The 27,001-nt window shown below is 37.1% G+C and overlaps 3 protein-coding genes across 4 annotated transcripts in view; 1 reads left to right on the top strand and 2 right to left on the bottom strand.

Annotated features, from left to right (window-relative positions):
- Positions 1–1,853, top strand: part of LOC113090787 (adenylate cyclase type 2-like) — a 76,869-nt gene extending 75,016 nt beyond the window's left edge. The window contains exons 22-25 of the mRNA XM_026256381.1: positions 732–839; positions 1,005–1,119; positions 1,241–1,365; positions 1,462–1,853. Coding sequence (XP_026112166.1) covers positions 732–839; positions 1,005–1,119; positions 1,241–1,365; positions 1,462–1,614 — 501 coding nt within the window. The 3' untranslated portion in view covers positions 1,615–1,853. The remainder of the gene's footprint in view (positions 1–731; positions 840–1,004; positions 1,120–1,240; positions 1,366–1,461) is intronic.
- A 398-nt stretch (positions 1,854–2,251) lies between these two features.
- LOC113090807 (uncharacterized) lies at positions 2,252–5,049 on the bottom strand. Its single transcript, XM_026256411.1, has 9 exons — positions 4,828–5,049; positions 4,470–4,743; positions 4,186–4,363; positions 3,997–4,073; positions 3,725–3,905; positions 3,385–3,639; positions 3,061–3,232; positions 2,850–2,986; positions 2,252–2,682 (listed from the first exon to the last, which is right to left on the bottom strand). The coding sequence occupies exons 1-9, from the start codon at positions 4,830–4,832 to the stop codon at positions 2,474–2,476; spliced, it is 1,488 nt and encodes a 495-aa protein (XP_026112196.1). The 5' UTR covers positions 4,833–5,049; the 3' UTR covers positions 2,252–2,473.
- A 4,012-nt stretch (positions 5,050–9,061) lies between these two features.
- Positions 9,062–25,192, bottom strand: LOC113090799 (non-canonical poly(A) RNA polymerase PAPD7-like). Of its 2 annotated transcripts, none has more exons than XM_026256404.1 (13): positions 24,145–25,192; positions 20,007–20,130; positions 19,869–19,915; positions 19,529–19,649; positions 19,259–19,366; positions 17,480–17,608; positions 17,082–17,295; positions 16,439–16,565; positions 16,249–16,355; positions 13,971–14,152; positions 12,718–12,864; positions 12,484–12,639; positions 9,062–11,429 (listed from the first exon to the last, which is right to left on the bottom strand). In XM_026256404.1, the coding sequence occupies exons 1-13, from the start codon at positions 24,816–24,818 to the stop codon at positions 11,283–11,285; spliced, it is 2,283 nt and encodes a 760-aa protein (XP_026112189.1). In that variant the 5' UTR covers positions 24,819–25,192; the 3' UTR covers positions 9,062–11,282. The 2 variants fall into 2 exon arrangements, with proteins under 2 accessions (XP_026112189.1, XP_026112190.1); XM_026256405.1 differs by having other exon boundaries at positions 12,586–12,639.
- Positions 25,193–27,001: the final 1,809 nt, after the last annotated feature.

Here is a 27,001-nt window from a genome sequence, read left to right as displayed (position 1 = left end):
TCCAGTTTAGGTGGGCAGTTCTTGGCAGGAATAAGTAGAAAAGTGGATCAGACTAGTCAAAAGTCTGGCTTTTGAGAAACGAGCAATATGTAATACTTATTTTAAGAGCAAAACCCAGTTCTAGTTGGAAAGCTTGTCACAGTAACGGTAAAAAGGGGAGCAGATCCTAACAAAGATCTAAACAGAGCAAGCTTTACATGAAGTCTGCTAGCAGTCACATTATTTGCTTCTGCTGATTGTGCAGCCAATAAGATTGCTTGCTCAACATTCAGACTGTGTGGTTCAGTGTGCTGTAAGCTGATCCTGTAGCGCTATCAGAGTTCCTCTGAAACCCTCCTCCTCCCCCAGCACCGCCTGTCTAGATCTGCTGCAGGATTTGTATATGCAGATTCATGCAGCAGCATATATTACATGCTTACTGAAGTGAGTCTGTGTATCTACACTCTTGAAAATAAAGGTTAAAAGGCACTGTTTTCACAGCACTATCATAGAAGAATTCTTTAAAAAGTGATTTTTTTCCTTAATGATCTAAAATAAACCTTTTCCACTATAAAGAACTTTCTGTGCATTCAAAAGGTTCCATGAATGTTAAAGGTTCTTTATATGATCATAGATGCAAGTAAAGAGTGATGGCAGTATGAAGCCTATACTTCAGATCTAGTCTGCAAAGGTAAAATGCATTAACATATCTCATTATCTTCTAAAGGCTTTTGTTCTTTTGGGTTTTGCAGTTGCTGTCAAAACCCAAATTCAGTGGTGTGGAGAAGATCAAAACTATTGGCAGCACATACATGGCTGCTACGGGGTTGAATGTGACCCCTGGACCGGAGTATGCACAGGTACAAATTGGAGCTCTTGTGTTTGGTCTAAAATTATAATTCTAAAAGATTACACTAAGCTGATTACAGAGACTCATTAGACCTATTGTAGGACCTGTCTGTGATGCTAAAAGCTTGATTTGTGCTTGAAACGTCTGACTTGAGTTCCTTGTTCTTATTATGAAGGACTACGACCGGCAGTACATGCACATTGGAACAATGGTGGAGTTTGGGTTTGCTTTGGTGGGAAAGCTTGACGTCATCAACAAACATTCTTTCAATGACTTCAAGCTGCGAGTGGGTAAGCAGGGCCCATCAGCACTTTTTCACCCCGATAACATTTTGTTTGCCTTTCCTAATTGGCAGAGTCTTATAAATTGCCTTGAAGATGTTTCAACTGTTTCCGGCTTTTCTCTCACTAGGAATAAACCATGGCCCAGTAATTGCAGGAGTAATTGGAGCACAGAAACCACAGTACGACATCTGGGGGAACACTGTGAATGTAGCCAGTAGGATGGAAAGCACAGGGGTGCTTGGCAAAATCCAGGTCGAACCGTGTTCTGACCTACTTACTTTGCGAGCCTGGTGAATTGTTAATGAGTTTTTTTTCAGTGGATCACATCTTGTGTGCTTCCTTCCACAGGTCACGGAGGAGACGAGTCGGATCTTGCAGACATTGGGCTACATGTGTTCCTGTCGAGGGATCATCAATGTGAAGGGCAAAGGGGATCTCAAAACCTTTTTCGTTCACACTGAGATGACACGATCCTCATCACAAGGGAATGTAATGCCTTGAACCTCATTCACACACTAGTCAGTCACTGACCTGATTAAAACGTGTACAGTTCAATATAGCATCGGCCTGTTGTAGTGGGCTACAGCGTTCTGTTTGCACCACATACACTAGATTATTTGCATTGCTTTATAAGTAATGGACGGCTCAGAGGCTCTGTGTAACTCAGACTTGTAATTGTGTGTTGCTCAATCCATAATTTAAAGCAGCGGATTTTTGTAAAATAAAGACGGTTAACAAAGGCGGCCATGTTTTGATGCTATCATTTTGTTATCCATTAAAATTTATATATAAATGTCAAAGTCTCTGTCTGTGTGAATTGTGAGCCATAGGGGGAACAAATGTTTATTGACACTTTACTATAATTATTATATATATACACAAACATACACACACACACACACACACAGATAAATGCAAATATACTTTCTTTCTTGTAAATGCTTTATATATATATATATATATATATATATATATATATATATATATATATATATATATATACACACACTTTCTTATAGTATTATTAATAATATGCTTTTATAGTAATTAATTTGGGCTGTTCTGGGTTAAAAATAGGCTTCATAAATATTATTTATTTTATAATATTAATTAAGCAGCATGTCATTTCTTATTTTTGATTCTTTTGTTTAGGCATGAATTATGACATGATCATGTTGACAGTTTTTTTTCTATTCACTGTGTAACATCAAAAACATTCATATGATCAATACATATTATTATACTGTATGGAGGTAAGTAACAATCTGCTCTGCTTGTAGCATCACACGTATGTTTAGACATGGTCTGTAATGTGCAGTGACAAATGTAGCCTCATGTTAGAGACGCATTTAGACAGATGTCACAGATCCGACTGGAGAGTACACCGGCTTTCGACCTCCGCTTGACTGAATCTTGAAACATGGATGGCAATTGCTTCCACCTTTGATGGTCTGACAAACTCTGCACAAAGTGGCTTTGGAATGGGGATTGATTTCAGTTCTTCCACAAATGTAGAGGGGTCCATGACCACTTCTTCAAATACGAGCTTCAGTAGCTCATCAACATAAGCTGTAATAAAAACATTACATTTTTTATTACTTAAGATATTTTAAATATGAAATAACTTTTTAGTTTGTATTTGTAATTTAAATGTTACATTACTTATTACACATTTATAATACATTTCACAAATTTTTTCAATTATTTTTTTTTTTATAAAATGTTTTGTTACTTACTATATGTTGACTCTTTTTTTAATGGCCGCCCTTTTTTTGATTTCGGGAACACCATTCGGTACACCGCCTGTCCTGCCTTAGTTGTGGCTTGTTCTCTGTTGGCGTTTTCATTATGATGAAGCACAGCAAGATACAGTCTGCAATAACAATAGACAGTAAAGGCCAGCTTCTCTACAATACGTTTTAATTTTTTTGTTAATAGTCATATTACCTGCACAACATTCCAATGAAAGGGAACACTACATTTTTCGATGCAAAACGTAGAATTAAGCTGTGGAAAGCCTCCAGGGAAGATGTCTGGAAACTGTGACTGAGCTTCTCCACATCTTTGAGCACCCTTTTGATGTAAAGTATTTGTTCGACTTTGTGGACAGCCAGCGATCCTGCATTATTAGAAAAGTGTCAGTAATACCCAAATGATAGTAATACATTACCATTCCATTAATTATTTCACAGTAATAAATCATTTTTTGCATATGTAACAAACAAAAAAAAATGTTAGTAATAAAATATATCAGACAATATTAAGACTTACCTTGTTGAAACCATTTCTTTTGATTATTTGAAGCTATGAGTGGATGTTGGCACTTGGGAAAGATAGGATTGTCATGTGTGTGCACATTCTGGAGGTGGTTGACCAGTGAAGTCCACTTAGCCACCTTCTCTGGTCCTGATGTCGAGGAAGTGGCGCACCAGTAAACATGATTTCTGATGCTACGCAGCCACGGCCTTAGCAATTCACAGTAATTTTTTTTTTTTTTTGCCAGTTTATCTAATTTCTTAGACAAACCTGATATACAGCAATGAAAGAATACGTAAAAAAAAATTATATATAAATTTTAAATAAGTTTATGGTTAAAAAGTCATACACTAACCTTTCTCAAAGTGCCACACATCATAGAACAGTGTTATGTCACGCTCCCTGAGATACTTCTGGATCTGTGGATGACGGTCAGTGACGATGTAATCCACTTCTAAATCGTCATACTCCAGCAGGTCCAGACATCTCTTTAGGCCTTCCTTCTCCATGTGATAGCTACCACCAACCTCATTGCTCTAAGTAAGCATCATAACATTTATTTGAACTAAAATTACTTATTTAATTTTAACAGTCAATCATGTACTCTATTGTAAAAAGGTTACACACCTGAACAAGCTGTAGGTCAACAATAGTATTGCTATGCATGTGCATAAGAGTATAGCTGCCATATTTAGCAGAATATCCTACATAAATTAAAAATAAAACAATTGTTTAAACATATGATGTAATGTTCACATATATACAATTTGTAAACTTAATTTTGAACTATTAATAAAAGACAAACGTATGGATTACCTGGGAATTCTGCACGCATATCTCCAGATAATGCAATCTTTCCTCCCTCTTGTAACTTCTGTATAATTTTTCGTTGTTCACTTCTCCACTTGTGTACAATTGCTGGTTCCAAAAAACTCCTGCAATGTCTCCTGAATGTGACGTACTGGTGAATTTTTAATTCCATGGCCTTGAAAATCTATAATTTTGAAATAATCACAAATTACATTTGTGAATAATATTAACATTTAGAATTTCACATAAAAACATACGTTTCATTGTTGTAATACCGATTGCACGCCTACCTTTTGTAGTTGGATGAATGATCCCTCAGTAAAATAAGTTGCAGCTGATAACAGGAGGTTGCCCATTGGTGTACTTCCAATTATTGGTTGGCTCTGCCACTTACGGTTGTACAAACACTTGGGGCAAAGCTGCCTGATTGCAACATAAGTGCTTATTCGTTGTAGCTTCATATCAGATTGTGAATTGCAAATTGGACACGTGGAGAACAACTCACGCAAACATGTTTCAAACACAATGTATTTTGTGTCTGCATATGTGGAGCTTTGCCCAAACCTGATAAATAAGTAAATATGTGTAAGTAAAAAAAAAAAAAACATGTATTAGTGCAAAGTGAACTTAGAGATGTGTATTACTTACAACATTTCAGATTTGTGTGAAATTGTTGTGTCATCGGCGGGGTTAAAAGTTGAATCATGAGGTTCTGTTGGAATTTGTATGTCTGACTCTTCCTCCTCCTCTCCCCCCTCTTCTTCCAACAGCAGAGGTCATTTTGGTGGTCTGAAACCAGACTTTAATGGTGTTGATGCAAATGGTATATCATAGGTGGTTGATGTGGTTGTTGTGCCAACAGTCACACAAGCAACTCTAGCCTTTGAACCTTAAAAAAAAACAAACAAACAAAAAAAACACATTTACGTTATTTTTATATATATATATATATATATATATATATATATATATATATATATATATATATATATAAATGACATTTAAAAAGTGATATTAAAATCTTTTTTTTTTTTTTAAATAAACATTTATGAAATGTATACCTGTACTCCGAATGTGAATGTTCTTCATTGTACTAGAGGAAAGTTGGGTTCCAACAGATTTTTTCTGGAATTCATCTGTTTGCGTCATCACAGAAACAGTTTGTGGACAGTCAGTCTGACAAGCCACATCAGATTGTAAAACTCTACTTTGACTGCTCTGATATGATGTACTCTGAAAGAATAAAAGCAAATAATTTATTTGTTAACGAAACGTTGGCGCATAAAAAGGAATAAAAACACATAATTTACATAAAAATTACAAAAAACAACATAGTTTATTAAAACATTGGTGCACATATTGTATCCAATGTGTGTACAGAAGTAAAATGTTAGCAGTGTTTACGGAGATTATACTTATTGTTTAACACGGAGTACAATGAAGCTTTTATCAATTAAATTGTGTTATAATAATGATAATACTCCACTGCTTTGTAGTTTGTAGTAAAAAAATTAAAATAAGATAATGAATTTAATGGTATGTTACCGAGCGGCAACCTCCCGCGCTCTCTCTCGTGAGGGCAAGAAGGAAGTGACTTAAACTGCAATTCATCAACTGGCCGCTTGAGGCTGGCTGCAGAAGAGAGTCAGTCCCATAGACTCCCCATGTTAAAATGCCCAACTTTACAGCAGAAAAAAACATGTTTACAGCCTGGTTCAAAAAATGATTTTGGTCTATATTGCTAATTTTGCCCTTCATGACAACTATGAGGGGGGTGAATTTTTTTTATAACTTATCCGCTTAAATTATATTAAGCCTTAAAGTTCTGCATAATTAAGGGCGTGGTCATTTGACAGGTGGATTGCCGCTGATGATAATGCAGTCGCGCTAGGTGGGCATCGCTTCAGCAATCAGCTCCCGCCTTTTTGCCCATTTTCGATTATTGGGGAGAGTCGCGCGGTGACGCACTTCCAAGATCGCTACGGCCCGCTCTGCACACTTTAGTCTACGGGTGACGTCACGGACACTACGTACATATTTTTTTACAGTCTATGGTTTTTACCAAAAAAAAAAAAAAAAAAAAAAAAATGCAGTAACGTTACGTTACTACGACTCTATTCTTAAAGAAAACTGCGCAAACAATGATACCCTTGTCATTGAGGACCTAGAAGCTAAACGGTGCTTACACAACAAACCAAACAATTATTAAGCATGCTACATAAAACATAAAAGCAACAATTATTAATAACACTTACAGGTTGTGATATTGAGGAGGAATCTGATGCAAATACACTTGGAACTGAACCTTCCTTCAATATCAGCCGGCTCACGAATCCAAGTTTGATTGCATTTAAGTTGGTAAAGCAATCGTCTTCAAAATGGCGTGAACAAAGCACAAGGCTCGGACTATACTTCTGTGGTACAGTTGTATATATGAATTGTAGCACTTAGTCTGCAAATGCTCATCCTTGTGCAGATGAAAAAAGTTTGCTTTTGAGTCGCACTTCAGAACACAGCGTCTCGTCGCCATGATGTTTTCTAGTTTTCACTGGCGTCTTGGAGCGCAATAAGTGGGCATATCGTATTCAAATAACTTGACAAGTGGACGTCATCTAGTCAGAGAAAAAGCTTTGGTCCTCTAACGATTCATAAAAAATGACTCAGAGTCGACTTTTGTAAGACAATGACTTTATACACAGTCATATTTCAAACTTTGCAGGATGTTTCAGTTTACTTAGATCTATATAACACACTACATGAAAGGTAAATTTCAAAATTCCATTATAGGTGTCAAATAAAACTAAATAAAAAATCTTAAATTATAAAATTATATTTTAACCAGATATACTAAAAGACCTAAATGTACTGCACATAATCTACCTGATATATATATATATATAAAGTGCATTACCACTCTTGGAACATGGTTTGTGTAATATATTCAGTACATTATTACCTGTTTAATAACGTATTAAATTCAAAGGTTAACCAGATTAATTACTGTTGCATGTCTGATTCTGTAGATGTAGGCTATGTATGGAGCAATACATAAAATACATTATCTCAATTCATATATAGGCCATGAGTTAGTATCTTGAGGCCATGAGTTAATATCTTGAGGCCATGAGTTAATATCTTGAGGCCACGAGTTAGTATCTTAAGGGCCACAAGTTACTTATCTTGAGACCACAAGTTACTTTTCTTGAGACTTGATATCTTGAGGCCACGAGTTAGTATCTTGAGGCTACGAGTTAGTATCTTGAGGCCACAAGTTACTTATCTTGAGGCTACGAGTTACTTATCTTGAGGCCACAAGTTACTTTTCTTGAGACTTGATATCTTGAGGCCACGAGTTAGTATCTTGAGGCCACGAGTTACTTATCTTGAGGCTACGAGTTACTTATCTTGAGGCCACGAGTTAGTATCTTGAGGCCACGAGTTAGTATCTTGAGGCCACAAATTAGTATCTTGAGGCCACGAGTTAGTATCTTAAGGGCCATGAGTTACTTATCTTGAGACCACGAGTTAGTATCTTGAGGCCACAAGTTACTTATCTTGAGGCCACGAGTTAGTATCTTGAGGCTACGAGTTACTTATCTTGAGGCCACGAGTTAGTATCTTGAGGCCACGAGTTAGTATCTTAAGGGCCATGAGTTACTTATCTTGAGACAACGAGTTAGTATCTTGAGGCCACAAGTTAGTATCTTGAGGCCACAAGTTACTTATCTTGAGGCCACGAGCTAGTATCTTGAGGCCACGAGTTAGTATCTTGAGGCCACAAGTTACTATCTTGAGGCCACAAGTTACCTATCTTGAGGCCACGAGTTAGTATCTTAAGGGCCACAAGTTACTTATCTTGAGACCACAAGTTACTTTTCTTGAGACTTGATATCTTGAGGCCACGAGTTACTTATCTTGAGGCCACAAGTTAGTATCTTGAGGCCACGAGTTACTTATCTTGAGGCCAAGAGATAATTATTTTTTTTTTTTTACAAGTGGGACCAGAGGGGCTCTGTACTCATGCATACAGATGCTGATTCGGGCTAGAATCACCTATGCGATTTGTTGTTGTTGACATTTCTAATCGTAAACACAGCCAAGTAGAAGCCTGCAGTAAATGTTTTGCATTATGGCAGTCAACCCTGCTTATTGTTTTTTAAGAATGTTGCTCTCCTGTTTGTCATTGTGCATGAAACTTCACGCCAATAAATCATCAGAAATATTGGTCTTTACCAATATATTGAATCTTTACATTCGTCCTGCCAGTTGTCCGTGGATTTACCTATATTTGGTGTTATTTGTCGTATAAAACGTATTTAGACATGCAAAATCGATTTTACAATCGATTCAATTAACACTTGTCTCTCAAATCAAACAGGATTTTATTCACAGAAGTGACAACCCAAGAAAGCAAAATAAACGGTCTCTCATTTGTAGGTTGCATTGACACCTAGCGGTGGATGCAAGTAAAACAGTGCCTCATTTTTTTTTCTCACCTGAAATTCATGCAATAAACTTGTTTTTGACAAAGATTTAAATTTGTTTGTGGTCTAGATTACCAAAATGTACTTTTTATTTATTTTTTACATTAAAACTTAAAAAAAAAAAAAAAAAAAATAAATAATATATATATATATATATATATATTAGACCTACCAACCAACCCTTTTTTTAAGGACAATATTTTTAAGGATGGCCTCAGCTTATGTTTATCTGTTTAGAGTACAAACTGAAGTGCTCTGCCTTATGAAGTAAAAGCCCACCACCTAGTGTTAAAACTTCAGTATCTCCAAACGTCTGCCATTGGTGCTGATCTAGTGAAGCATGATTTAATATTTTAGTAATTTATTCAAACAATTAAGGTAAAAAATAAACCGCAAGCATGGTTTTAAGATGTTTATTTAAAAAATAAAATAGAAAAAAAAATACATAAAAATATTGAAGGAAAAAAAAAAAACAGTTCCTCTGTCTGATCTCTTGGATGCTGGGCGGCCACACTGTGGGCTTTCAGTATAAGGATTGACAAGGAGTACTTTTGGCCACTGTGACATAACAGACGTCAGCAAAAAAAAAAAAAAAAAGAAAAAAAAAAAAAAGGGGTTACGTTTAAAATCCATCGAGATTCAATGAGGAGTGTCACACTGTATCAAGCAAGTACATCACCACAATTGTCAAACCATTACAGAGTGAAACACTTTAACTTTCCAAAACACCCTCACAGATTCACTCGTTTTCATTCAGACAAATCGCCTGTAAAGTAGGTCCTTATGTGAACCGAAGGAGAGGGAGAGTTGCCTCAATGTCCGACCCATTTTGCAAAAGATGCTGGTTCTATCTAAAGCAGAAACTGCTATTAGTTACATTTGCCCTATTGCATTGATAAGCAGGTGAGTCAAGAGTTTCAAGGACAATCCGTAGTCTCGGTTTCAGATATGACTGTAAAAAACGTCACGTAAGTTTGTGGCAATCAAAGTCATTCAGGTTGCAAGACGTGGTTTAAGCGTTGTAACAGCAGTAAAATAGTCCCGTTGATCTCCAGGAGGAAATATCTGCTCTGCAAAATCTCCAGACAAGACGGCCGGCTGATCTTCCTCCATTAACACAGACTGAACTTGCATACAGGAACCGTTCATGTGTAACTTTGTGTTGAGTCTTCCACAAGATTTACAAGCAAACCACTGTCATGAGGGACACAGGAAGAGAGATTTCCAAAACTCCACTTGCATAGTAACAATAATCTGTATGACTGTGACCTTCTGAGCAACAGCAATACAGTTTTAGTGTGCCATATACAAACAGAACCCCCCCCACCCAGAAAACAAACAATACAATACAGTACAGGAATAGGTAATTACCAAAAGGCATATATTAGGGCATGTACCTGGCAATAAATGCATGTCAAGATTCCAAAAAGGAATCAAAATAAATTCCCTTTCTCCACTAATCTGATTCGGACGCCCGTTCAGAACTCGAAAAGGTCCGACTAGGGCACCTTGCATAAAGCTGCACTGATCTGGAGTCTGCTCGCATGTTCATTAGAGCTTCCCTAAAATAATTCACGCCTCACACTTACCTAAAGCGATTTAAAAAGGACAGACACACATATAAATGAAAGCGCGTTCAGACTAAGGGCTTAAGCGTTTTTCCATGTCTATCGGTTCTCAGTCTGTTAAATCAAAGGCCTAAAGCCTTGATCCCACACAAGACGAACGAGAGAATAAAAGCAACAGACGAGTTTCTGAAGCTCAACACAAAGCGGGAAATGGCGGCACCTGCAGTGCAATTTATGCCGAGAAAGGCAGAGGAAGAGGGAATATAAATTCTCAAAAACAGTTTTAAAACAGTCTGACAGGATCTGTAAACGATGAACAAAATTAAAAACCATTACAAAAATAAAAACATTCTTACAAAACGGACAAACAAACATATCCCCCCCCCCCCCCCAAAAAAAAATGAATAAAAATAATTAAACATGTTTCCAGAGTGAACAAAAAAGTATTGCACAAAACAAATAGTAAAGGATGCGTGATGTGAACAGTCAATACAGTGGGGATCTCTGGAAGCACGTTGAGTGCAGGATTCAAAGCCAGCGTTACACACACACACACACCCAGATACAACAAACACTTGAAATCCTCTGAATCCAGTTCGTCCCACCTTGTGAAGGGTGTCATGTTTAGATGAAAATGTGAGGACAGGAAAACAAAGGAGCATGAAACACACACACACACACACACACACAAACATACACAGAAAGGAACTTTTCACCAGTCAACCAGGACGTTGTGGAGTAGACGACCAAAATAACCCAAACAAAACAAAACAAAAAAAAACAGTTCCTGTTCTTGAAGCTTCTTCAGGAAGATTGCACAGGTCAGAAAAAACAAAAACAACACATACACATGCAGAGATTCAGTGGCAGACTGAACTACTTAGCACCACCATCACCACAACTACTGAACGAGGAGCTGGGTGGAAAACGCTGGTCTCTCTGTGCTCACACCATCAGTAGGAGGGCTCAATGAGTTCTCATCGTCTTGAGATGGGACCGGAGGAGAGGAAGAGGAAGAGGAGGGGAGGAGTGGAGAGGAGGCACGAGGTCTTTATCTGCTGACGCTGACCGGCTGACTCTCCTTCTTCCTGCGGCGCCAGGTGTTGCGGTTGTTCTGGATGTGGCTTCGGTTGGAAAGGACAGGACTGTGCACCACGGCGGGATTGTGGAAGCCCTTCAGAGGAAATTTGGGACTCGTCTACAGGAGATAAGACAAGACAGGGCAACTTAGGATGATAGTATCTGAAAAATAGAGCTCAGCAAGCATACACAGAAACTGGATTTTAAATAATTTTTAACAGATGCATATCATTGAAAAGTATAGGGACAGCACTTATTTTGAAAAGTAATTATTTTTAGTCAGCAAGGACTGTTTCCGACACTGATAAGAAATAATTCTTGAGCAGGAAATTAGCATTTTAAAATGCATTCAAAAAGAAAGGTTAATGATTTCTAAATATTTTATTAAATTATTATTGTTCTACTTTATATTTGATCTAATAAATGCATTCTTGACAGCATAAGAAAATGTTTCATTAAGCATTACAAAAGAAAAATATAATTGGTAATCAAGTGAATGTATAAAGATATGTAGATAGATAGATATATATATAGATATTATATCTATATCTATCTATCTATCTATCTATCTATCTATCTATCTATCTATCTATCTATCTATCTATCTATCTATCTATCTATCTATCTATCTATCTATCTATATATATGTTTCTTACATTTGACATGCAATAAAACCAAAATGTTGCTCTCCAAAGAGACTACAAAGGGTCCAATGAAAATTGCAATAAATAATAATAAAAAAAATCCAGTGTAAAAAAAAAAAAAAAAAAAAAATGCAGTGTTAAAAGTTTGACACGGTTGGGCATTGAATTTGTATAGTATAGTTAAAACTCTGTCATCATTTACTCTCCATAATGTTGCTCCAAACCTGAATGACTGTCTATCTTCTGTGGGACACAAAAGATGCTAGTTTCAAATCCCATTGACTTCCGCTTCATAGTAAAGAAGTCAATGGGAACAGAGCCGTTTGCTCAACAAATATATTCAGAAGTCAGTCAAACAGGTTTCAAATGACATGAGGGTGAGTTAATGGTGAAAATGTTAATTTTGGAGTGGACCCGACCTTTATTTGTCATTAAACTAGAACTCTTGAAGGTGGAGGGAAAGTTGGGCTCAGTGTGAAGATACAGACAGCATGTAGGAGAGGAGAGCACACGGGGGACACCGCCTACCTTGGGATGGTGGTGGGGACTGGGTAGAGGGCTGGGGGGAGCTGGGGGGACTGCAGGGGGGGGCATGTGGAGGTATGGGGGTAGTCCATTTGCCATACACACCTGTCTGCCAGGTAGAGCGTGGAAAGAAATATTGCCTGGGATTGACACTCTCGCCTGGAGAAACACAAACAGAGTGGACGTTACCTCAAAGCATCATCATCATAGTTAGCTGCTGACCAAACAGCCCCCCACCTGGGTGACCGGAGGCATGGAGAGTGCTGCCGTGATGCTGGCTTTGCCCGAGCCCATCTGAAGCGCTCCTGGCAGGGGACCGGGTGCCAGGAACTGAAGAGGGAAGGTGACTACAGGTGGAGCCACATACGGGGTGGTGTCAGAGTCCTGACGGAGCAGAAGTCAAATATATGAGAGGAAATGACAAATCAAAGGAATAAAAAAACCTGTAAAAGCCTGACATATGAAATGACAGACAAAAAATATATATATTTTTATCATTTTTTTTTTTTTTAATAGAGCAGTGTACTGAACCTCATCCTTAAAAACTTACACAATTTTTTATATTTTGAATATCATTTGATACATCAGGCTTTTATGGTTTCATACAAAAATATGCAGTTTGTTGCGGCTGCTGATATTAATGTGGCAAAAGATGAAATTCTGATAGCTTGTAATGCAATCAGAAAAAAAATACCTATAAATATCAATTGTCACTCTATATCTCCCATTAATATGACAAGATTATTTTTAAATGCTTATTCGTGGCTTAGCAAAGTTTTTATTGTGGGGTCAAAATATTATACAATACATTTATTGAGAGATAGAAAAATAAAAGTTCCTCTGAAGCCACATTTTAACATGATTTTTATAAAAATACAAAAAGTACAGAAAATCAAATAAACCCAAGCTGCTTTAGTTCAGATAATGTTCAAGGGGCAAAGATGAAAGGGTTTTCCAAAAATCTAACTAATACAAATTTAATAGTTTAATTACATAAATGTCCATCACTGAGACTGAAAAACATCTTATTTTCACAAAAGTTATTTGAAACATTAAAACTGAAACTTCACTTCCATTTAATATGCTTTTTATGCATATTAAAATATCATTTAAATTGAAATGTGATTATTTAAAATCACAATTAAATGTGAATACCAATGGAGCATCTCGTCTTTGACCCTCATCAGTAAATATCACCAACAATATTAAATTATTCTTACATTTATTTAATAAAATTCATTAAAGACTTCACAGAAAAAAAGAAACATGGAAAAAAAGAATACACTGAAATGCCTTTAACTTCTTTTATACTTAAGTATAATTTATCAATCAGACGACTGGAGGCATGTTGTAGAGATGGTACACAACAGCCGTTTCACAAACGTTTTGATTGTTACAATTTATATAGAGGCCTTAACATGTTAAAGATCAAGTATAATGCAGTAGGTTTACAGGGTTAAGTCTGGATGTGGATGAAGGATGATGCTTACGATGTCACTGCCAGACAGAGAGGACGCAGAAGAGGCGGAGGAGTGCTGCTGAGGGCTGGAGAGGGACATGGGAGAGTCTGCGCTGTGAGGAGACACCGAGTCCCTCTGCTGCTGCTCCTCCACACCTACACCCAGCAGTGTGCCCGTCTCCACCTGCTCCACTGAGTCTTTATGAGGTGCACCTGCATGCAGAAGACAGCAAAAAAAAACATCAGCCATACACGACTATGTTATGCTGAATCAGAGCCGGTTACATCTGAGACATGGCCAGAACTAGTGGATTCTGTCAAAGCAGACCGAGGACTTCCATAGGCACTTTTCAAAAGGTCACATACGCCATCTCCAAACTAATCTGCCAAGAGTCAGTTTAATAAAACACATTAATCACAGTCAAAGTCATGAATAAGATGTGTGAAAGGGATAAAACGCTGCTGAGGGGGACACTTGCTTAATTCAAGGGCATTTACAAAGTTATGCTTCATCAGAAAGCAGGGCTGCACGATAAAGGTTAAACTGAGAATCACGATCATTTTGATTAAAATTATAAATCACAATTATTAATAACAATTATTCTATCCTGTTGAAAAAAAAAAAAAAAAAAAACTCCTTAAAATCGTTTAACCAACCTCCACTGACTATATACTGAATTCATTTAACTATGAAAATATAAAGCTCATGGTTTTGGTTAGTGTTTTGTCATCTGCATTCACATTACATTTTACAAGTGACAATTTGTTCGCAAATGGGAAAAATCCATTCAGATCACACAGTAAATTTGCACAAAAGATTGTTAATACACACTGAAAACTAACATTGCCATGCCTTTTCAACACGAAAACTGGTAAAAACTTTAGAAACTTTTAATATAAATTCCAACAATTCCAATATATGTACATATTTCCTCATTGTATTGTCACAGGGAGGAAAGCGCATTTATTCCTCAAACACAACAGATCCATTATTGAAACTCAGTGAAAGTTTGATAATGGCACATTTGTTAACAATGACACATTCATGTAAGCAGAATATGGCTGTGGAGTGATCGCTAAACTCCTATGTTTTCATCAGTGAGCGCGCAAAGTGTATCCTTAAAGGAGAAAAGCTCTGTTTTGGGACTTAAAGCTCTACACATCTGGCAACCACAAGCATGAACGCTAATGAAGACGCGTTAGCAATGCAAGATACCACAAATGCCAAATTACAAACATGTTTCAGGATAAATTGCGAGCCAGCCAATATCGCGACAATTATTTTTAATTAATCGAGAAAAATGGATATCGTTATCGAGATTAAAATACGATTAATCATGCAGCCCTATCGGAGAGCTTTTCAAATGCATTCAGATCAGTACACTACAAGGACCAGATGCAAGGGTTTGCCAAAGTAACCAGGGCTTGATTTTCGGTGCAGGATTACAGGTATTGCGCATAATTCTACAGATTCCTGTGAGCTCGCACCCAAAGCAAATCTGAGAATGTGCGACTACAGAATGAAGTTGTGTTGAACCTTATTGCACATAAACGACCAAAAACATACTCTAGATGAGTATTCACGTAAACAGTTGATTTATACCAAACAGTTGAGAAACAAAACTGGTTTAACTTCACGGTTAGATCAGTGCACGAGGTCTTTCCCTAACTCCGCCCTCAAATTAAAATCTTGATTCAGAAGAAAAAACAAGCATTAAAAGAAGCCAAACCAATTAAACATCAATATTAATTTTATTTTACACCCAGGGCTTCTGCAGTTTTGAAATCCCTGGGCATACGAGGAAGCCTAATTTTGAAAAAATGTCATTTAGACCTGGAAATATCATGTAAATTAATCTTAAAATACCTTTAAAATACCCATTACAAATTTTCCAGTCATGCTAAATTCTGAAGAATTTAATTTTCTAAAATGCTAAATTCAATACATCACTAATGTCTGAAAAGTTTATCTAAAATAATTTGTAAAAAAAAAACAACGATATTCCTAGTTCTTCTCAATTAATACAATGTTTTGAAAACATAATTGTCATCACAGATTTACCAGAGGACAACTATTAGCTATTTCAGGGTAATGCGGCATCTTATCATTGGTGTAAACCTTCGTCAACACACTCCAAACAGGACAAGAGTGACCCATCCACTCAGATGGTCTATAATGCCTTATCAACGAGAACTTATCGCACATTATGAAACACAATCAAAATCACAAACACCCTGAATGAAATCCACTTAGTATCTGCAATCCAAACACATACATTGTGTGAACGTGTCTTCATATTGAGACGTACCTGGATTCCTCTCAATGCGGGCGTTGTGTCTGCCACCCCACTTCTTTATGATCCACTCCCTGTAGTCGATGACTTCCTGGGTGACTTTAATTATGCGGCCCAAAGTGCTGAGGCAACAAGATACATGGCAAATTAAATTGAGTTTGAGAACATTAGGGTGAAGGTGGTTGAATGCAGATGAGATCTGTACCTGTCACCGTCTTTGTTGGGGTAAGAACGTGCGAGAGGTGAGACGGCATGACCCAGTATTATATAGGCGTAGTCAAAAGCCTCCTTCACCTGCATGGCACCGTAAGAGCTTCTGCCCACGTCATTACCTAAAGACACACAAAAGAAGAACAATATAATAACACTGTAACATTCTGTAATATTCTAGATCTTTCTGGAACATTCCAGAACACTGTGTGACTAGTCATAAAAGACCAGAGTCATCCAGCGTGCACTTCTGAAGTTTTAGACTCACTTTTGGATAACCGTTTATGCTAAACTGTAGTTGTTAGCTCAATTTTATGCATGTACCATCTCATTTTTTTTATGCAAGAGTAAAAACAGATAAGCTTGTGTAAGTTGTCAACGTATTTTAGTGTTCATGAGCACTATTAATGAGTACAATAAAGAAATGTGATTTTCATGTGACATTTTATAAAGAAACATTTGGAAAAAAAGAGTGAAATAAAACTTATTAAAAAAAGAAAAAATTGTTTCTCAGTGTAATGAATACAGATCTTAAAGGACATCTCATTTTCTACAATTTCAAGTGTTTAATTGCTCGGTTCCAAAACCTTGTGACCATCTTAAGTCATCACAGGCAAAGTTAATGGCTTGAAACCCACCTGGAAGAAGAGGGTCCTCGATACAGAGCATGGAGGGCCTGTAGCCATTACTCATGGCCTTCATGATGTCCTCTTTAGCCATGTAAGCGCCGCCGTTCTTTATCCTGATGCCCGTCTTCAGGTAGTTGAAGTGTCTTCCATACAGCTCGAAGAACTCGATGAGCAGAATGCCAAGGTTCATGTTGGGATTCCTAGCATCAATCCTTGGGTGCAACTGTGGGTGTTAAAAGCAGGTGAGGTGAAACAAAGTCTCTTTAATTGTTTGGTAAGGTCATTTATGAAATGAAAAAGGTAGTAATGACATCTCTCTAAATCAGACTAGACCAAGTTATTTTTATTACGAAACTCTGTTTGTCTGTATGTGGTGACAGTTTTCAGACCGGCTGCTAATGCTGCACCTGTAAGAAGCTGATGACCATCAGGATGAGACTGTAGGAGCTGATTCCTCCCGTGAAGACTTCGTTGAGGTCTCGCTGCAGCAGGAACTGTTTCAGCACTAAGATTAAATAAGGCAGCACGGTATACTTCTGTGTGGGAGAAAAAGAAAGAAAGGAGGAATTAGGGTCTTTTAACAAAACCGTGTCTCATTACACATTTATTTACATTAGGAATATCTGTTTTGTGAAGTTGAAAACATGGGGGTTTCATACACAATTGTCTTTTACTGTTGATAAAATCCAGCTGTTCAGAAGCAGCACAGATATTTACATGAGGTAAAGTGTTATGATAACTGGTGACGGGCCAATAAATCTCACATTCCTCCACCACACAAGACTGACATCGTCTTAAAGGCTTTGGTTGGGTGTCATTCACTATCGGAGTGTTTCAAGTCATCCTGGGAAGTTCTGGGAATTTCTCAATTATGTTTGCATTTTCAATTACAATGTCTACATTCGAGTCACTTTAGTCGGAACAAGATAAAAGCAAAAAAAAAAAAAAAAACGTCTGAGAATCCCAGCTGTGAGGTATCTAAATATTTCAATCTAATGAAAAAGGGACTGTATCACCCAGTATTTGCTTGAGCCATGCATTGTTTATAAGATTAAGGTGTTAACTTAGCAACATGTCAACATCAAACTGGATTGAAATCAATTGCCAGTTGAGTCTCAGTGTGCTTCACATTCATTTAGGATGCTGCCTTAGATGTCTTCTAATCTTCTAATAGTCACGACATAAAATTACAATTTACAAAGAAAAGGAAGCATGCAACGTTGAATTAAGTTATATTATCCCAATGTGTCATTAAGGCTGTAATTACTCCATTGTCTGTAACAGCTTGATATGTTCTCATTTTTTTTTACAAATCATTGGCTACAATGTCACTTTTACTGAATATGACATGACTAAATTTAAAGTACAATGTTTAAATTAAAACAAATTGTACTAGAAACACATATATACATACATATACATTATATATACATACATAAACACACACATATACATATATACATATATATATATATATATATATATATATATATATATATATATATATATATATATATACACACACAAATACAGTAAAAAAAAAAAAAAAAAAAAAAAAAATTTCATTGTGAAATGTTATTACAACTTTAACTGTTTTCTGTTTGAATATTAAACAGTAATTAATTCCACTAATGGAAAAGTTGAATTTTCAGCATCATAACTTCAGAATCCTTCAGAAATGGTTGTGGTGGTTTTCTGTTCACTAGAATAATTTGCTTATCAATATTGAAAACAGTTGTGCTATTAATGTTTTTGTGGAATCCTTGGCTTTGTTAATTCTGAACAAACTCTTGGTTTTCACAAAAACATTAGCCAACATTCATGCCAGGATGAACTCAGAAACATGAATGCCCAAATCTTGTAAATACTCCATTGTCTCCCACAGTTTGACATGCTGTCACTTTGCAAATAATGTCAATTAAAATGTTATTTTTAGAGACTAAAACAAAGTGATATGCTATTTTAGCAAGTAAAATAAACTAAACTCAAAAGGACACTTCCTTTAAATTTAGTATTTCATCAAAATCGGATATACTATGACTAAAAGAAATAATGGACAAATGGGCAATGCAATACATACAAGCAAGCAAACAATATTCAGTTTGCAGTCACTCTTGAACCTACATCAGTGTAGTTTTACAAAATTGTTAAATTAGAATTACAAAATATGCTAAAAATGTTTTTACCTTCACATATTCTTTGATGAAGCTAGCAGCTTTGATGCCCGTCTCCACATTAAAACTAATGTCCACTTTCACCTCGGTCTCCTGATCTGTCAGTTTGATGATTGGTACCTTCAAAGATATGAATATGAACACAATAAATGGCTAACAAACTCCCAAATATTACAAATGAAAGCAACAATCCAAAGATAATCTTGGAACACACACAAAAAACCAACAACGACTGAATATGAAACAGTTTAAGAGTTAAATCAACATTGGGAAAACACGTACCGTAGCTTTGTCCAGGACTTTGATGGAATATGGTTCTGCCACATTGTGTTTTCGGAGCGCCTGCTCCAGCTGCTGCAGGGGAGGTTTCTCCCATTTCCCAAACACCACCAGGTCAATGTCACTAAAGTGGAAAAGCAGCAGCCAGATTAAGGTTTAGTCAATTTGTTCAAATCAACACGGTCCAAGAAGCCTAGCAGAAGCCCATCTCTCACATAAAACCAAAACCACCAAATAAACTCACGATCATGGTCTCCTCAGTAGCATTCAGCCAAATACATGAGGCCTACTGACTAACATTCACACAAGGAAAATGTGCAAGATCAAACACACATTCATTTACCTGGTTGGGAGAAAGAGTCCAGTGCTAAAGCTGCCAAAAATCTGGACCTAAATTCATAAAAGTAAAAGCAACTACATTAGTATTTTTTTATTCAAAACATAGCCCAACTGCATAGACATCAGCAGCTCTTCATCTTACATGAGCGGTTGGCCACAACTCCTTAATGACCGACTCTATCCTGTCCACCACCTCCTGTCTCATGGTGGTCTCCTGAGGACGAGGAGACATGAAATTGTAGAAGTCCATGATTTCTTCATGCAGCCTTGGAAGAAATTAAAAAGAAAGAAACAATTTGGTACAATTAAAGAGGCCATTCTTTCAGATCCATCACAACATATCAAAGCAAGAATCTTAACATTTGTTTGAAAGAAGAAATACAAATTTACGAACTGTACAATTAATACACTTTGGCTACAGGACTAAGAAACTGACTGGGTAAATGTTAACCAAATTCCCATTCAGATCTGGCTCCATTCTTGTATAGAAACAACCATGTTTCACAATCCTATCAATCCCCCGTGGAGAAAATCAACTGCCAGAAGCATGTAATGTTTAAAACATGGAAAAGACACTCCAGGTTTCAATACAATTAACAAATATACATGTGAATAACATTATGTAGGGAATCCTTATGAAAAATATAACCATACGACAAAACATGATCATATCATGATTATGATTTAGTGCGGCTGGCAAATTAATATGGTTTATATAATAAAAATTATTATTCAACCTTTACATTTGGTCCTCCCAAATGCATGTGATTATTTGATAACATCCTTGATGAGCAGACTAGACTTTAATTTGTTTTGAATCAGATTTTTACAATCATGTTTCATAGAAGAAAAAAAAAAGCTGTCCAACATTAGTGACTCTAAATGAAACTTTAAGCTAATTTACAGACTTAAAAGTTCTTATTATTCTCCTCAGAACAGCATGTTGCACCTATGAGTCTATGACACAGAAATGCTGTCTAGTAAGACTACATCAGCCACTCAATAGGTTTGGAGACCGTCACTGCCTCATTCAGTTCCAGATTCTTCCATGGAAAAATTCCAGAGGTCTGCAACCATCCACCACAAATATAACAAGTTCATGCAACAGATTCGTCCCTTCTTACAAGCCTACAATTGCAGAGTTACTAAGGACTAAAGCATGCATTGTATTAAGTGCCCAGTGTCATACTCATAAATCAGTAAACACCAAAACGCAGCTGACAGCCAACATTAATAAACAGGCGATGACAACAAATTTAACAAAACGGTTCGTAAAAAGCTGTTGTCAGACTTCTAAGCAAACATCAATTCAAAGTATTTGTAAACTGTACTTGGAAAAGTGTAGTTGATAAGAACTCCGTTAAATAAATTCATTCTTTCAGGTTTAGGGTTAGTGATCCTGGACATCCCGACATGGCATATAGTGCGCAAAAACAAAAAATCCCATTAAGCGTTGCAACTAACAACTGAATCAAAACGAGAAATAAAAAAAGTTGATTATAAATATATAAAACAATACATTTTTATACAGAGCTACACTACAAAATATGCAGCAAGTTAGAACTAACTTTATAACTGCATATCTCACAGTGAGCGTAATGTATTGTTTCTATATGTATAATCAGGTGTTGGTATTGTAAAATTTTTTATATAGGGCTGCAAGATAAAGCGGAATGGAATCGAGATCGCGATTCGACAGAAGCTGTGATTGTCATGCGCATCTTTCAGTGAAGCACGGTTCTGTGATCAGCAGTAAATCTCCATCTGAAGTCAAGAGGGCGCTCTCGCACTAAAACTCCAAATACTCCTCGCAGAAGAAACCCAGGAAATGTAAATAGCGGTAGCATGATAGAAGATTTAACTGCTTTTATTGATTCAACGTGACTAATAAACACACAATTATGACGATATGCTTTATCTGAGTTCTTATTATAATTTTCATTAAAATTAAGTATAATGCAATTACTATCACCGATTAGAAAACTATGAAATATGTTGCGAGTCTTATTCTGTGTAAGAAGCCTCATTATCTCACAGAAGGATTTATTTCAAACACTCGATTGACGTTATGATGGGAATTAGGAGTAAAATTTGTGGTATTTTCTAGGGGTGACCCCAAATAGTCGACGATTCGTTGCTTCAATTCGAGGAGACTGATTCGACTAGCAAACTAACAGTCAAATATTCACAGGCTATTATGATTATGCCATTTTGTCTATATGAGAGTGCTCAAATGTAATTTCACATAGAACTTGCGGTTTTCTCCCAATAAGTTAATATGAAGCCTATTATGATAAAGCCGTCAATAAGATTCTGAAAAGAAAGAAGCTTCAAATTAATATTTTAAAGTGCGTAAATAAATCCAGCCATCCCTATAGATTTATGTTTCACTTTCCATAATCCATGACTGACAGAGAAGCATCTTGGAGGCAGGGATTTAAAACTTTACCAAAACTCAAACTGACACAGGCAAAGACAGGTAGGGTACAAGTGATTTCAAAACATTTCAGCTGGTGTATATATATCGTGGATATATTATTTACTTGATATAAAATGCATTTGGTTGAGTCAAGTGCTTCATTGTAGTACTACTGTGATTATCTCTTTACCGCGCAGTGCGAGCAGGACAAACTACAAAGCAGAATATTAATAAGTATGACTGGACTGTCACACACACACACACACACACACACACACACACACACACAAACACCATTATGAGAACACCATTAATAATAAAACACGGTGAATTTTTAGAGCTTGGCTGCTGTGTTTCTGCATATTGTTTCTTGAAGAACGAGTCTACAAAATGAGTTCATTCAGAGCCACGCAGATATGTTCATGTGCATTCGGGCTCTTTTTGCAGATAGCATATAAGTCCTAATATTAACATTATGTTGTATAAATAACGAAGCATATTCTACATTAAATTATGAATTTAATCCCATTGATTAAAAACTTGCTATCAAATGCTCACTCTACTGGTCATCTTCAGCGAGCGCAGCTCAAAACAGAAATGCAAAACATTAATAACTACTGTAAAAATGGTGTATTATTAGGGTTTCGCTGACGTTTAGTGTTAACTATCTTTTAATCAAAACATTAAAACATTATTTACCCCGTTTGTATCTGCAAGGCATTCGTTACACATTTTTCCTGTGTTTTGCTTTCATTAATCGCAAGTTCGCAAACAATTTATTCGATTTCATAATCATGCAATAAAATAGTCTGCGATTTTTCTTTTTTTGAGTAACTCGCCAGTGAACTACAGCTCTGTAGTAGATACTGCTCCATCTAAAAGCATGTGATGATGATTTACTGCCGATTACAGAACCAGCTTTACTAACAAAATATGCATCACAAAATTGTATTCGATTAACGGTGCAGCACTAGTTTTATATATAAAACAGGATTTTATAGAATTAAGATAGAATTGTTATGAAAAAGTAGGGACGTTGACTATCATTTTGCAGTATTTTTCAAAAATGGGCAGGCACTAAGTTTAATTTGCTGCAATTTTGTCGCAGTTCTCTGAATGGTTGAGTTTTATCTGCTGAATCATGGGTAATGCAGTTTTTCCACCAAAAGTGTCACTGTTGAACACTATTATTTAAAGGGGTGGTGGATCAACTTATTTTGAAGGCTTGATTGTGTTTATGAGGTGCAGTGTAACGTGTTCATGCTTCATAAAATAAAAAAAACTAATGTTTCCCACATATTTTACTGCCTAGTGCACACTGTACGGAAATGTCACAATTCCTTACCATTATGGGTGGTTGTGTGTTCCGGGGGGCGGGGTTAATGTACATTTTAGGGTTAGTGAACTTTAAGCGTAATAACTTCACAGATGTTGTTTACGCTTTAAAAGAAACATTACACACAATCTAAAATTAAACTTAAAATGTTAATTCAGGTTACACGTCGGTTCTCGGTTAAACGAGTCAATGAGTTTTTGACTCGAAAACCACTCTAAACGATTCGTGAATGACTCGTACAGACCGGTTCATTCGATTCACTAACAACAAGACTCGACTCAGAAGATCGAATCGTTGACGAATCAGAATCGCTCCTACACGTGATCTGCTGGGTTCCTCAAGCGAATCCCAACACACAGATCACAGCGGCTCGAACCGAGCCCAGGACACCCCGGCTAGCGTGCTAAAGCTAACCCCCGGCCCAACACATTAAAAAAGGCCCACTGACACTTCATCACACACAGAAGGCCACAGAACAACATAATAACACCCCACTGCTGCTGTAATAAATCAAGCTCATCTCACCCGTCCACCCCTGGGTTATATTTCCTCGTCTTCCACGGCGTGCCGGTGTTGTCATAATTGCCGTTAGCCCAGTTGGAGAGCAGGTAGTTTATCCCATAGGTGCTGGCCTTGTTGTCGGTTTTCCTCCGGCCCGGATGATGATGATGGTGGTGATGGTGGCCGTGAACCGCTGCTGGATGGGACGGGTGCCGCTTCATGCAACTCTGCTGCTGCTCTTGATGTTGATGCCGTACATGAGGATGAGGAGGGTGATGATGATGATGGTTGACATTATTCAATACGCTCTCGCTACAAGTAAAAAACGCATGCCCCTTGTTCATATTCCCAGCGACCGTATTAGTGCTTGTAGTCCTTATTTTAGAGCAGCTGGACGCCGAGTCCGACGCCGAGCAGGTCTTGTGGGTCATTTCTCCTGGGTCTCTTGTGTTGCCATTCAACGCGTGAGCCGCAGAGCCGCTGCTTTTAATGTTAGTGCCGTTATTCGCGTTGGACGCTAACGTTACAGTCTTATATCCGTCAAACGCCGGGGAGTTGACACAGAGGTTGTTGTGGTGGTGGTTCTGGTGCTGACCCGTGTTAGTCCGGTTGACCTGAGACGTCTCCCACACACGCATCCATAACGCGTTCGCGGGACCTTTCTGCTCCGGCTGAATCCAAGCGACCCTCGGATCCATTCAACCCGTCTTTCTAACACCCTGTCAAACAAACGGACGCCTTTCCCCCGTTCAGCGGAGAAGTTTGAGTCCGGACCGCGAGAACGAGCCTGTAAACGGGGATGCGAGAAACGACAGGGAAAATAACGACGTGCCGAACGCCACACCGACGCGAGTCAATCAGTGGCTCTTTTCCCCGCTAGCAATAAAATGTTAGCTAAACTATACAGTGTTTTCAATATGGCGTATTCCCTTGAACCCCGAAATTCAGTACGCATGTGTAGGATTTAAACCGTCGGGGCAGCACACACCCCCGAGCAGCAACCCCACCCTTCTTCTAAACGGCTTCAAGGGAGGAGGACACTTTTGAATTTAAGACCCAGCCTAAAATCAAGACTACTCCGCGAGCGATGCGGCGCGATTAAAACACACGCGACGCGCGCGAACTGAAAGCAGCTTCGTGATTACAATAGCAGTGTGTGCAATTATAGCGTAGCCTATTGATGCATCTAGATTCTTTTATATATATATATATATATATATATATATATATATATATATATATATATATATATATATATATATATATTTTTTTTTTTTTTTTATTTTTTTTTCTAATTAGGTTTTCAAAACACCAACACAGAAATAAACCACAACAAAGAAACAAAACCAATTGTCAGCACTGCTTATAAATATTGCAAGTAGGTTATCCACATTAAATACCAATATTAAAAAGTAAAATATATATATATGTCCTGAGACCCAGGAAAAAAGTTTTGTGATTATTATTATTTTTTTTTCTAATGATCTTTTATTCATGACACCAGGACTCAATTTAATAATAATAATAATAAAAATATATAAATGAACAAAATAATCATATTTCAATAAGGGTGTTGCTAAATTAATGTCAGTCATTTCTGAAGACCAAGGAGAGGGAGTGGTCATGGTGAAACTTCCAAACATTTGTTATCTCTGAAAAGCCCTGAATGTGCTCCGTACAGGACGTCCAGACTAAAACTGTGACGTGGAGGTTCTCAGAGAAATTCACTAAAGTATAATGCCCTCTATTGAGGACAAAAGTCTATTCCCTGTCTCAGGAAGATACACATAGCCTATAGGCCTATTACTTTGTTAAATATTGGGGAAAAGGCCAACAATAATTTATTTATTTGAGGGAATTTTTTTTTTTTTTTTTTTTTACATATGTAACAAAGCTGTTTTCTTGATGACACAGATGCAGGATGTGTTAGACAATCAAGCAAACAGAATCTGTTGACAATTATTGAGAGAAACACTGGAGAAAAAAGCTCCATATTTTTTCATTATAAATTATGCAATTCACTGCTTTATTGGTTTGTCAAAAAAAGAGGCCCAAATCAACCTTTTAATGCTAAACACAGTACAATAAATTCTTAAAGAAACTATATGAAACTGAAAGCAATGTTGATTGTACTATGAAAAGTGTGCAGCAATGTAAAGGAAGTAAAACAAATTCATGATCCAATTTTAAATCAATTCATCTTCACAAATAATGAAAATAAATAAAAAACCTAATCAGCAGGTAGCAAAACCGTTACTTTTTGAAACCTAAAAGTGAAACCTAATGGTTAAATGCCATCGTGCTTTCGAGGAAAGAACAGGCTGTGTTGATGATAAATCATAATCTGGCATGATGAAGAAGAAAGCAGTGAAAAGTTCCTCCCACTCTGCCTTCAGCTCACGTGCAGCATGTGTGAGACGAGGGAAGCCCGGCACGCTCTGAACACTGAACACTACATGCAGAGGAGGTTAATCCATACAGCAGACGGCAGAGCTGCTAGTCTTGAATGATGAGTCTTTTGCATGCTTCTACATCACTCATGCATCACTCATGCTTCTACATCACTCATATTTCTCCAAAGAACGGCCGGACAGATATCTCACTCCCAGACATGACACCTCCATCAGCTCCAGACTGACCATCAACATCTGAGCTGAATCAACTAAAGGATCTTTTGAACTTCACTGTTAATAAATGAAAGCAGGAGTACACTGGTGACTTTTGGAATGATTAAGAAGTTTATTATACGCTCACAAAGTCTGCATTTACTTGATAAAAATACTATAAAAAACGAAATATTATTACAATTGATGACAAAGCTTCATTTTCAGCATCACTCCTCCAGTCTTCAGAAATCATTCTGATGTGCTGATTTGCTGCT

Source organism: Carassius auratus, unplaced genomic scaffold, assembly GCF_003368295.1.
Source record: "Carassius auratus strain Wakin unplaced genomic scaffold, ASM336829v1 scaf_tig00214021, whole genome shotgun sequence".
Taxonomy (NCBI): Eukaryota; Metazoa; Chordata; class Actinopteri; order Cypriniformes; family Cyprinidae; genus Carassius; species Carassius auratus.
The sequence above is the reverse complement of the archived record's forward strand: the minus strand, read 5'-3'. Positions and strand labels throughout refer to the sequence as shown.

Coding starts and splice junctions, on each gene's coding strand:
- LOC113090807 (XM_026256411.1), bottom strand. Junction 4,074..4,185: donor TATGCGTGCAGAATTCCCAG/GTAATCCATACG, acceptor TAATTTATGTAG/GATATTCTGCTAAATATGGC. Junction 3,640..3,724: donor TGTGTGGCACTTTGAGAAAG/GTTAGTGTATGA, acceptor GCTGTATATCAG/GTTTGTCTAAGAAATTAGAT.
- LOC113090799 (XM_026256404.1), bottom strand. CDS start 24,818: ATGGATCCGAGGGTCGCTTGGATTCAGCCGGAGCAGAAAGGTCCCGCG. Junction 19,916..20,006: donor AGTTGTGGCCAACCGCTCAT/GTAAGATGAAGA, acceptor TTATGAATTTAG/GTCCAGATTTTTGGCAGCTT. Junction 19,367..19,528: donor AAGTCCTGGACAAAGCTACG/GTACGTGTTTTC, acceptor ATATCTTTGAAG/GTACCAATCATCAAACTGAC.